The following is a 13,098-nucleotide window of genomic DNA, read 5'->3' as shown; positions in this document are numbered from 1 at the left end:
TTGAGGCCATTTCTGACCATTTGTCCATGTCCATTGTGTTCGAGGCGGATAGTCTATTTTTAGGCGTCTGATCCCTGTGCTAAGCCGATGCGACGATGGCCTGCCATTCCAGTCACGGTAGCTGCAGCGAGCTGGGAGGAGCTGATGGAGAAGAAGAGTTTTCAACAATAGCCTCTGCTCTGTTTGGTTAACAATAACTCTAATAAATCTGACCTCCTTGTACACACTGTGAGATGACACCGCTGACATCTGCTGTTCGTTCATCAACAAGCATTTTATTTGTCAGTGTGCGCAGAGGGGCTTTCAGCACTGCTCTTTATATAGACCACCCAGCCTCGCCTCACCTTCTAACCCCGGCCCATTCGCCTCATTATCACAGACTGTCACTTTTCTTGACCTGAGAGCCACAAGTGATATAGGATGACCTGTTAATGGTGCAGAGACATGGCACATTGTAAGGACGTGTTCACTGTCAGCACAGTTCCACTTCAGTATGTCACACCTACTGCCGCTAACAACTCGGAGCTTAGTTTCACGAGCTCTTAAAAGCTCAACACCAGGATAGAGTGCAAAGACTTCTTTTAAAATGACTCCCACCTTAACCTGTATCCTCTGTTTTAACTGTTTTGTTTTTTTAAATAATCTAGAGACTGAACATTTTTTCTTTGTTAGTTTGTTTAATGGACAGAATTAACAATTAGAGCCAAGGTAAAGAAGAGGACAAGAGGAGGAGGGGCAGTTAAGCCTTTGATTCATTGGTATACACATTAGCAAGTGCTTTACTAGGAATAAATGAAGTCACATAAATAGTGTGTGTTATACATGCTGTGCCACATTACATTACGGTTCTATGATCTTATAGGTGAAAGGACAATGGCACCAATCATGTTAAGAAGCATGACAGAAATGCAACTACGGCTGGTGGTAACGCAGGTCCTGACAGGTCAATAAATTGACTCAATGAGCCGGTGGTTTAAACCAAACCTACGCTATCTCCAAGTGTCTGGAGTCAATGAGAATAGAATAGAAAATACTTCAATGTCTGCTTTTTGCATGAAAAGGCCGAACTGTCTTTTTGACTTGAGTGTGCAAATGTATGTCATTTCAAACCCATTGTAGCACATTTAAACATTGTGGGACATTTAAAAATAACTTTAAACACGCTCTACCTTTCCACCGGAAACAAATGCAGTTGATGACTGCTGGTCAAATTATATTTTCCCACTTCCTTGGTTGGTTGATGGGTGTGTGATTGTACTGCTTCATTTAAACACTTTGGGAACAATGATTGGTATCCAGATTGAATATAATGTAGACTCTCTCTCTCCCTCTCTCCCTCTCTCCCTCTCCCCAATTTCCTACTCTATCCACTGCCCTATCTCTAAAAAGCCCAAAAATAAACCTTTAATAAACCTTTTTTTAAATTCCTTAGGATTCTGGCAATGAGAGCTGGGTATCCCAAACTTTGAGACTCTACTCTTTAAGCTGACATCTGCATTAAAAGTATGTACTATAAACTCTTTTTTTTACATTTTTAGTTTCAGTTCTTCATAATTCCTTTCACCTACATCAGCACTATTACGACACATAGTTTAAATGTTATTTGTTGTACTTATCAGTATTCACGCCCTTCTTCGGATGCTTGGAAAAAAAAATAGACTTTACTGCATTATCCATAACAAACACAATAAAAGGGTTATACTTATCAGATTAAAAGAAAACACATGACAGAATGAGTCAAAGCGGATTTCTGTTTGTTTAAGAAATGCTCACTGGAGTAGTTCAAGTGTCCTATAACGAGCACGCTGAAAGAAAACCTGCATACTAAGAACAAATCTGTGAATCATCTCATCTGTGTTGGACATTTTGCTCTACCTGGGCAGCACACATTGCATTTGAAACGTTCCTAGAGTTCGTCTTGCGTCTTTAGACAGAGAGGAGTTCAGAGCGACAAAGTGATTTCACCTTCAGTCTGCTCTTGATATACTAAACCAGTTATTCCAATCTCATTGTCCCACGTAGATCGTGACAACACGGTGCCACTGGCTACCCCTGAGGGGGGGGGGGGGGTGTATGTTGTTTTTTTGTGAGCATGTAATGCTGTTCGGCTGTATGCAGCATCATTTACCTGTCACTTCCTAAAGAGGACATAGTTTATAAATATCATCCAGTGAAGCTGAGGGTTGGGGCTACAAAAGGATACCCACAATCTTCCCATTGTTCACTGGCATCATTGTTGGTCTGACCTCCCAGCTGCTCAGCCATGGTAAGTCAATGTTTGATGATGCACGGACAGAGAAATGACAGAACTACTTTGGCTTTAAGGATGTCAGTACAATAGTTTATCATGTGTATGTATGATGGATATTGATATAACTTAAAGCTACAGATATTCAGTTTTTTCCAATGAATTTAAATATTTTTTGAAAAATTGAACTGCTGATTAAGATAATTACCAGATTTTAAACCCCTTAAAATACATGGGAAGTAGTTTGATATTGCAAAGTTTAAATTGCCTGTCTTTTTAGAGGTGACTGCATGTTGCTGTGCCATCTAGACTGATTTATTGTATGCTTTCAAATAAAAATCACTGCCATCATATTGGCTTTGGCAGTCATCTCATTTTTGCAGTTTAATCTCTGAGCACTGTGTTCCATTTATCCGTCTGTTATAGGTTTTGTGTTTATATTTTCCCTTTTGTAAACAATCTATCCTTTATATTATTGTCTCATGACATATACCTTGATCTAAACTGGCATGCTGTCTCATCTCTTCTCCAAAAGGCCCCCAAGAAAGCCAAGAAGAGGACAGCAGAGGGAGCCAACTCCAATGTTTTCTCCATGTTTGAGCAGGCTCAGATCCAGGAATTCAAAGAGGTGAAAGCTACTTAAATACATTTTGATTTTACTTATTACAATTTGCTAAAAAATATCATTATAAGAGCATCACAATCGCACATCAATATGGATGTCGGCACACTTTGTGTAGTGTTTTGATTTGAATTTTCTATCTCTAAAATACACACCTACAGAGGTCTTTTTGTTCCCTTTCCTCCGCGGGTTCCTTTGTCTTTCTGTTTCCATTGTTCATGGTTGGAGTATGCCCACCTGTCTATTTTCCTTTCCTTGGATTGGCAGCAGATTGTGCTAGTGGTATGCTGGTATGACAGTCAGTGGTGCCCAGACATCCAGACTGTGTCAGCAGTGATTAGGCTGCAGATAAACTGCTGGGCATGCACTGGATGCCGGGCTAAACCCCGGGGGCTCACAGGTTATAAATACTTAACTGTGTTCACCAATAACATGGAACACAAAATATTTAAGAGGAGAAAGAGAAAACTGTTTGATTGATATGAGTTCTACTTTTGTATTTGCTACTACATCTTCATCTTTTCCATGCTGAGAGACTCACTGTTATATACTGTCCTGTACTCTGTCCTCAGGCCTTCACTATCATGGACCAGAACAGAGATGGCTTCATCGACAAGAATGATCTGAGGGACACTTTTGCTGCTCTAGGTATGCTGATATCATTCATATTTGTTTTTATTTTGCTTTTAGTGTTGTCAATGAAAGAACAGGTCCTCCATCAACAAGATTCAAAATCAACCATTTTCTGTATTCTCTTCAACCTGTTTGATTAATTTGTGCCATATGTTTTTTTTATATTTATTGTCCAATAGGGCGTCTGAATGTGAAACAGGAGGAGATTGATGAGATGCTTAAAGAAGCTCCTGGCCCAGTCAACTTCACAGTCTTCCTCACCATGTTCGGTGAGAAGCTGAAAGGTAAGAATGAAAATTAAGATCATGACATTTTAAGGACTACGATATATATTTGGAGAACTGTATGAACTGTTCAAACGTGTGTAGGTGCTGATCCAGAGGAGACAATCCTCAACGCGTTTAAAGTCTTCGACCCTGAGGCAAAAGGAGTGCTGAGGAAGGACTAGTAAGTGACTCATCACATTCCTCTCATCATAAAAAACTGTTTTCAAAATGCTAATTCATTTAAGTGATAAGCTGTAACTCACAATTTATGACCGAGTCTTCCTGCAATCATTCATCCCAGAACAATACCAAAACAAGTGGGATCATAATAAACTGCACAATTTTCTTCCATTGCGAACACAGGCTTTGAGATCTCATGTTTTTGACTTTTTCCTGTTCAGCGTGACACAGATGCTAACGACACAAGCAGACCGATTCTCGCCTGAAGAGGTACATTTTAATAGTTCATAATAATTATCCAAACGATGTGTGACTGCTTTGTTTGTGTTGGGTTGATTGCAAAGACCAAAAAAAAAAAAGAAAAAAAAAGAGGAAATCTCCATGACGATTGTTTACATCCATGTCAGAATCATTTTCACACCAAAAAAACAGTGATTCATTAAATCTTAGTGTGCACAATGTGATATGTTTTTAAGCACTAAATCTCAGATTTTTAAAAAAAGTTGTTTTTTGTTGGTTAGATGGAGCAGATGTTCACTGCCTTCCCCCCAGATGTGGCAGGGAATCTGGACTACAAGAACCTGGTTCATATCATTACCCATGGAGAGGAGAAGGACCAGGAGTAAAACATGAAAAACATGTTCATCAGATAGAAAGTCCATCACTTGTCTGTACAGGGCTTGAAAGTGCCATTGAAGGGCTGTGAGTGTGTGTCGCATGCTTTATATTGGCTGCATTTGCAAGCCCCAAAAATCAGACAATCAACACTCAAAACCATTACTTTTACAGAAACTATCCATTTGTTATGGCTGTGCATGTTTGTCTAATAAAAGTGTGCAAAAACAGAAACCAACCTGTGTTTCCTTCCATCTCTGAGTTTTTAAAACTCTGTAATTAAAAAGGGTTTCCAAAGTGTACAGTCTGAGTCTATGCAATTGCAGTTGTGTTGCTGAGAGTGGTGGATCATCAGATTACTTCTTGAACACATGTTTATACCAGCTAGTCCTGTGAGTCCATGTTAGGTAGTGAATGTGCAGTTGGAGGTTCTTTAAAATCCCCAAGAGATTCATCCAAAGCACATGTGCAGCATTGTCTGTGAGAGTGCCTTTGTGTATTTGTGTGCACGTGAAAATGTTTGGCTACTGAAACAGAGGACTTCAGTAAGACAAAGCCCTGTTGTTATTTTAGTTCTCTGATGATGTGACGAGGGGGATACTATGCTGAGGTGTTTGGATGTCAGGCACACAATAGGATGCCACCGAGTGATCCTTTCAACCCTCACCGAGACCACTTGCCAATCCTTGGTGGAGTAATGAGGGAGGGGTCGGGGGTAAAAATCTCTGAGACATGTAGGGAGTGGTGAGGGATAACTGCTTGGATTAAGTTACTTTTGAGCTCATTTTTATGTTTCCTGTTTTAACCATCTCTGAGAAAGACTGCAGATGGAAAACAACGTGAGCTATTGGAAACACGTTATCCCTTTCACAGTAGTTGTACCTAAAGCACAGCCAACGACTATGTCAATGAAAAAAAAACATGAAAGATCATTTTTAGTGACAACCCAACAGAGAATAATCACCAAACTCTACTTTAAAAATCTGTTAATAAAATAAGTTTGGGCTTGGTATGGAGTTCCTCTTCCCACAAAAAGCAAAATCAAATTGTTGATACCAACATGTTTTCATTCATTGGTTAAATAAAACATTTGGCTTTTCCAGATATCTCAGAAAAATCACTAACTTAACTATCTTCTGATAGTGCCAAACTGTGGGCTAAATTAGCTTATTTCTCACTTTAAAAAAGACCCCATGCTTTGTACATTTACAGAAGTGGGATCATTTGACTATTGATGCTGTAGTAAATGAATGGCTCTTCATGACTTGTTTACACTCATTAGACTGGATGTGTGGCTTCTTGGGCCTGTTCCTGTTTTTTTATGTTTTTTTGTTTGACTTGAAATTATTGTCAGTATGGGAGGATGGTTTTTTTACACAGATGTCGTTTTGTATTAATCTGTAGTTTTATTTTAGTTTTGACCATAACTGAGAAGACCATTGCTTTTTTAAAGCACATCTGTATTTCTACGATTACTAAGATATTCTCTGAAAAGATTGCCCTGCTGGTCTCGTATTGTGCAGAGATATATTTGAACTAAACACCTGAGAATCCTGCTACAGCATTTCTAAAAAAAAAACCAGTGAAACAGACATTTACAAAAGGGGCTGCCAGTTTAACTCAACGAGATCATGAAAAGCTGTTACACAAATGAACAGTAGCCCATAATGATTCTGAGCAGCATTCATACATGAGCACCCCCTAGCGGCCACTGAGAAAATGAGATGAAATAAATCAAATGAGCAACCAAAAATTATCAATACAATTTCAATGTGAAAAATTAATGAATACAATGCAAGAAAACGTATAAATAATCATGCAGCAATATTAAATTGATAGCTCATACCCAAATCCAGCTAATAACACGTGAAAACACATAAAACACAAATCCCTGCAGGAATATTAAAGTAGTATTACACCAATTATTGATCCGTGGAAGCTTTGAACATTCTGCTGAAGCTGCAATTAAATCTCCCACAGAGGTTGATATTGAGATTTAATACAGCTCTAAGTGGCATTTAGTCTCTATCCCCCATTGAGAAATAAAAAGTAGTGTGTGTGTGTGTGTGTGTGTGTGTGTGTGTGTGTGTGTGTGTGTGTGTGTGTGTGTGTGTGTGTGTGTGTGTGTGTGTGTGTGTGTGTGTGTGTGTGTGTGTGTGTGTGTGTGTGTGTGTGTGTGTGTGTGTGTGTGTGTGTGTGTGTGTGTGTGTGTGTGTCTTCACATAATATCAAAAGGTTGTTCTTCCGGCAGAGGTCCTTTGTCTGTATCTCTTCTGGCCAGTAAATTAATCTGTTCTTTTTTTCAGTGAAGGTTTATTGAAAAATTGCAACAGAACTAGATTAACCAGATTACTTGTCAGTGAAGCCATTTCCAAAGCCTGCTACTACTCATTACCAGTAACCTGTACAAGCAGAAGACCTCATCTTTAAACTGCTCCTGTACTTATCTCTAACTAGATTTGGTGATGTGCATGGTCTTATTTCCTTATTTCTATCTTGGACCTCACACTCCTCACTTTAATGGGGGATGGTGTTCACCCTTCTGCAGCAATTTCTTATTCTCTAATCCATGCCTCCTTCCTTTGCAGGAAGAGTTTGTTGGCAATCCCAGTAACTTGCCTTTTTAGGAAGCCATATCTCCTCTGCGGTGTTTTTCAGATTCTTGTATTCTCCCTGCATGACAGAACTTACAAGTACTTCTCAATGAGTCTGTGTGGCTGTTGTTATAACCAAGATGCTAGATGCCTGTGTCTTCTGGCTGATCAGGTCATTGAATTCTGTTTCCTCAGGTATTTTGTATTTTTTTTTAACAGATGCCTTTGTTTTCTGGAAGAAGGCCTTGTTGGCCTGGCAGAGGAATTTGCAACAGTGTTTTTCTCCTGAACATCTCCACAGGGTCCTTTGTAGTTTCAGGAACACTGTTTGTGCCTTCGCGGCCAGTCAAGTCATCCATCCTTTGTAATAGGGAGACAAATAACACTATAGTGTTACATGACATTTCTCTGCTAACCTTCAGAATTAGCAGACTCTGAAACTATGCCTTGATCATATCAGTGCACGCTCTAGTCCAGCAGGGAGTCAGGTTATTACTCAGAAGATCCACAAAGAGGGGTGGCAATGACTCTGTCACCAAGTCTAAGACAAACTAACAAACAGTTTTTATTCCTAGTAACTTTGTGTTTAAATAATTTTCTCACCACATGCAGATTAGCTTAGTTTTAGTACGCACATGGTAACCTTACATGTAAGTGCAAAGAGCCTGTCCTGGCTAATTCAAGGCTGCATCAAATTATTTGGAGAAATAATAGCTGCAATATGACAAGACAGGACTAAGGAGGCAGAACACAAAAGACAGCCTACGAGGTAAGAAATGAAATGAGTACAATTGAATATCATCATATGAAATGATAATAGCGCAATAAATATAAAACTGCACATTGTAAAACCTTTGATTGTATGAATGTTTGTGTGAACATATATGTCAAGAAATATAAATTCCTGTCTTGCAAGTTCCCTGAAATTGGATAGCAAAATGACATTGGTTGATGAGATTAACTGCAATAATTAAAGTTAAAAAGTAAATGCTGCAATGTGTATTCCCCTTCAAGGTATAGTATGTTATAATGACAATCAGAGATAACTTTGTCCATGATAACAAAGTGCAATATTGAAGAAAACAGTGCAATAATCTTGAAAATGTGTGTATATATTCCACCTTACTCTTATTCATGTAAATATTTATTGTACCTATTATTGAAACCTTACTTATATTCCTCTTCTATTTGATTAATATTTTTATTACTATATTTCTACTGCTGTATTGTATATTTTGGAGCAACTGTAACGACCGAATTTCCCTCTGGGATTAATAAAGTATTTCTGATTCTGATTCTGAAAATAAAAAAATCGAAATTATGCAGTTAGTTTGATAATTTTACTGCAAACCTCATTCCTTGTTGTCCTTGTTTTGGACATTGGAGTTATCACTGGCCCCTTGCAAAAAAATGAAAACAATTTTTACGGTAGTTTTCTTATTAAAATTACAAAAACGTATTTAGTGAAACGCTCTTATTTTTAATGAATTGCATCGCTTTCATGCTTCATGTTATTATTATTTGTTTGTTTCACATAATATGTTTCGTTAAAAAGAGTTTGAAAAATAATAGATTCAAGATTTCGTTTATTTGTCATTTTTCTGCAAGAAAAACATGTTACATAGACACATAAATACCTATACCTAAAAATCTACTAAGGAATAAAATCAGTAAAAAGTACAGTAATAAATTAATAACTTAAAAGATTACACACAGGTCTGCCATTAACCTGCATATTATTTCTGTGATGAGGTAGATGTCCAAATCCAATCTATTTCATTCAATGATTGAGCCATCTAAAATGTTTGAAAAAAAGAAAAGGAAATGGTACAGTACCACTCTCCGCCGCTAGATGTCGCTGGTCCCTGTGTGTAGGTGCTGGGGGCAGGCAGGGGGCTGGATGTGGGCTGCAGGAGACTCCGGGGGGGCAGTAGTAGGGTATGTGTGTGATTGTGAGTGTGGTTAAAGCTCGCCGAGCAGCAGGAACTCAGAAACTTCACTGTGTTCAACTCAACGAGGGAGATTTTTGACCGGAGATTTTGACGGTTTAGGAGCCGACTCGGCTGCTTTCAGTCCAGCTGTGATCGACGGAGGAGGACCCGGTCCCCGGTTCTCAGCATTGGAACGATTTCCGGCCAACATGGATGATTTAGGTAAGTTCACCCGCCCTGAACGCAACATTTACACAGCGCGGGTGTGTTTGTGGTGTTAGCGTGAACACTTAACGCTAGTGTTAAAGCTGTATTCTTACCAAACGAAATGTTTTAAAGCAGGTTTTTCGATAACAGTTGTCTATTTGAGTTTGTAATGTCAAGGTAAGGCTAAGTTATTCAGGTTCAGATGAGCACAGCGCGATGTAAGGTTCAAAGAAGGGCCCCGCATGCTGGCTTCAAGAAGCACTGGCATCGGCTGTGTTGTGATAATTAGCCTTACTGACCTGTGTATTAGCTGTTGTGTGTTTAGCAAAATCGTGTCATGGAGACTGAGAGCTCTGGCTGGTTTATTGTCAGTGTATTCAGGCGAGTACAATTCCTCCACATCTCTAGACATGCCAGGCAGCTGCAAGGCTCCTTTAACTTCCTTATTCTACTACCCTCCAGTCACTAATACATTCATTGACTTTTGATGAGGCACTGGCCTATTGAGTCCTACCTGCAGATTGCCAGGTCTTAACTGCATGTATACAGTTGCTTTTCTGGCATAACATAATCAATATAGAGAGAGTGATCCCATTGAATGATCATTACCTCTGTAGCCCATTTAACACACCAATTTAAACTTGAATTCAGCCGTGGTTTCAGGTGTGTGTTGCTGAATTTGCTCATAAATGCGTTACTAGATGAAACCTGGAGGCCCGTCTATAAGATGAGCTTCACACGGTGAATTATGGCACATTTGGTGGCAGGAGAAAAAGTATAGCCTGGGGGTAGGTTGTAGTGACAGGGAGGGTGTGCAGAGCTCAGCATTATGTTCCCCATGCACAGTGTATCCTGGTTCTCCAGGTTTTCTTGTTTAAATTCTTGCAATGAGCCACACACTCTCTTTTCTTGTTTGAGCCTGGCACTGTGAGAAGTGGATATAATAAGACCGCCACACACCTTGCGGGATCTTTCACAAGTTTATTTCAATGTGGAAGAATCATTTATGTAGCAGCTATCGAGACCTCCTTCAGCTTTGTAGAAGTGTGCTGCCTAATTAAAAACAGAGGGAAGCCGCTGGAGTAATGGAGCTCACACAATGCCATCAGGATCAGAGGATTTTCTTGTAATCATTCACAAGCATGGACTGGCCAGTTTGTGTTTACAAGGCTTTGAGTTTTAACCTGACAACTGTAAGGTTAAGTTTAGCTCGACATCCATGAAGGAGTCAGGTTCATTGGCTGCTAAAAAAAAAACACCCAGCTGCATTTGCGAAGTCAAAGATGTTAAATCTCCTGCAAAAGCCATCAAGAAAAGTATTACCACCCTCTGTAGGTGGACTTGCAACCAGAGACACAACTTTGTAATAACATATTGTTCGCATTCAGAGTTGAGTAATGCTGTTAACACTTGCACATTTGTGTTGCTTAAAAAATAGACTTTGGTGCAGCAAAACATCTGGATATATGTAGATTTTGCCAAAACCTAGTTCTGTGGTTGTTATCATGGTGGTGAAAGTGAGACTGCGCTAAGAATATGGGTCATTCTATATCCAGTCAATATTTATGGATACCTTCTCAGCTTACACAGGTTAAGGGCTTTCCTTAAAGTAGCTGCTTAAAAAAAGAGTGTTACACAACCCTGTGTGATTACCATGTCTCAGGGTTGTAAATTCTGTCATCGTTTTAGCAGAGACCTGTACAAACATGTCACTTAAACTAAGAGAATGTCAAATGCCATCTTTTTCCAAGTCTGTATGCTGTCCACGTATTGGATTGTAGCCACAGAGGGAAAAGTGTATGTGATCAATCCACAAAATAAATGTTCTGAAGTTTGAAAGTGGGTTTTAATGCAGTTGTGGATCAAAGGAAGCCCCTTCCAAAAAAGTTGAGAGTTGAGAGAGCAGCGAGTCATCCACCTCAGATTTCAGAGAGGACAACAAAGCCTGGATGTATTTTTAGCAAAAGTACTTCATCTCGAGTGCGAGCAGTGGCACCTCAAAAACCCTCAACCAACCCTGCAGAGATCTCTTTTCCTATATCTCCAACACTTTCCCGCTCCTTAACTGCCCTTACAGCTGTGACATGAAAGCAGCAGTAGGCCAGCTTTCCCCTTAAACCACTTCTCCTGTGATCTTCACTCACTTTTCTTCATCCTCATGTTCCTTCAGCACCAGGCGTGGGAGCAGAGGGAGCTGCTCACAGTCAGGGCGTTGGGGTGGATCAGATCCCACATGCAGGGGATTGGGCTTCGGCCAAAATTTGTCCTCCTTAAACACTGCACTGCCCCACCCTCTCTCTCTCTCTCTCTCTCTCCCTCTGCACTTCCCACCATTCCTGTGGTAAACCACATAGGAAGCTGCAGGCTGCAATCTATCGACAGTTTAAAGCTGGCTGAATTTGCAGAAGAGCAGATTAGGAAGATTCGGATGTGATGCTTGGACGCAATTGCTTAATCTTCAAACATCAGTCTTATTTTTTTTATCTTATTAAGCCAGTAATCAAAGTCAGAACTGGAAACAACACAGGAAAAACTTCTTTATTCTGCATGACATGGTTGTTTTCTTCTATTTATGCAATCTTGCAGACTTGATGCTGTGGCCTGTTCTGAGGCAAACTTTCCTTGACCTCCCCTCCTCAGCTATCAGCTCTGCCAAGCATTGCTCCTTGCCTCACTGCTCTGGGCCTGCACCAACACGACATGAATGTCAAATAGCCTCCCGAGTTAACTTCTCTGTAGTGACTTTGAGTTGCAGTACCTTCCAATATCTTCCAGTATTTCCCTTATCATGTCTGCAAACGGAGTAACTCCTGTTTCCCAGTCTCTGATTTGTTTTACTGTCGCTCTCTAGTAGCATCATTTGATGTGAAATTATTCCCCAGAGCAGCGTCAGTACGGCAGCTGTAGTGTTGGAAATGTCACTCATGAAGTAGGCGTGGGTGAAGTAGTTCTTCACCAACTCCAAATGAGATCTGATGTAGCCTAGATACTCTACCCAGTCTAAATTTAGGTCTGTTCATTGTTGATACACCAAAAGAGACGTCAGACAGCTCACATGTGGACATTTGACATTTCCTCCACATGAAAAGGCATAAACGACATCCGAGTCACATTCTATCTGAATAATAAGCTTATTGTGTCTGCTAGCAGCTCAGCTTTATCAGTCAGTGTTATTTACAGCAATTCTAAGCTTTCATCTTCATTTTAATAATAATTCAGCAATGTTGCAGTGACTCTACAGTCCCTGGAGTTCTTTAAATAGTAAATTTGTTCAAGTGTTAAAGAAAACGGTTTAGGATTCATGAAGTCATTTTGTTTTTACAACCCTTTAAAGAAAGTCCAACTTTGGTTGACGTGAAATCATTAGACTTTCAAATATCTTTAATGACGTTTGTTAACATGGATACAAATGATTGCTGTGCTCGTCACAGAGCGACACTGTAATTCAATCATTTGATAATATCTTCGGAAACATGTTTATTTGCAGCCTATAGTTGAGAAGATTGATACCACTTTCATGTATGCTAAATCTAAACTTACAGCTGGTAACTGGTGATCTTAGCATAAGGACTACAAAAAGCAGAAATACTCATTATTTATTTAAGCAATAAACAAACCGTAAAAAATACATTTGTGATCTACAGGAGCCATATTCCTCAGCTGGCAGCAGACTCAAAGTTACTGCTCCCTGCCAAGCAATAGTTCAACACATATATCCCTCATAGCCCAAACATGTCAACTTTACTCTTTAATTGTTGTATGTATGAAATAAAAACCTAACCAGTGAACCCTGAAACTTCAG

The 13,098-nt window shown here is 39.6% G+C and overlaps 2 protein-coding genes across 2 annotated transcripts in view; both read left to right on the top strand.

Annotated features, from left to right (window-relative positions):
* Positions 1-2,197: 2,197 nt before the first annotated feature.
* Positions 2,198-4,798, top strand: myl2a (myosin, light chain 2a, regulatory, cardiac, slow). The gene is made up of 7 exons (XM_061042174.1): positions 2,198-2,266; positions 2,784-2,876; positions 3,443-3,518; positions 3,683-3,787; positions 3,872-3,950; positions 4,171-4,219; positions 4,471-4,798. Exons 1-7 carry the CDS (start codon positions 2,264-2,266, stop codon positions 4,573-4,575), a joined length of 510 nt encoding a protein of 169 aa, XP_060898157.1. The 5' UTR covers positions 2,198-2,263; the 3' UTR covers positions 4,576-4,798.
* A 4,283-nt stretch (positions 4,799-9,081) lies between these two features.
* The window catches only part of LOC132977540 (paxillin-like), a 31,710-nt gene continuing 27,693 nt past the window's right edge, over positions 9,082-13,098 (top strand). Inside the window, exon 1 of the mRNA XM_061042172.1 lies at positions 9,082-9,311. Coding sequence (XP_060898155.1) covers positions 9,299-9,311 — 13 coding nt within the window. The 5' untranslated portion in view covers positions 9,082-9,298. The remainder of the gene's footprint in view (positions 9,312-13,098) is intronic.

Source organism: Labrus mixtus, chromosome 7, assembly GCF_963584025.1.
Source record: "Labrus mixtus chromosome 7, fLabMix1.1, whole genome shotgun sequence".
In the NCBI taxonomy this organism is placed as follows: domain Eukaryota; kingdom Metazoa; phylum Chordata; class Actinopteri; order Labriformes; family Labridae; genus Labrus; species Labrus mixtus.
Note: the sequence above shows the minus strand (reverse complement) of the source record. Positions and strands in the feature narration are given on the sequence as shown.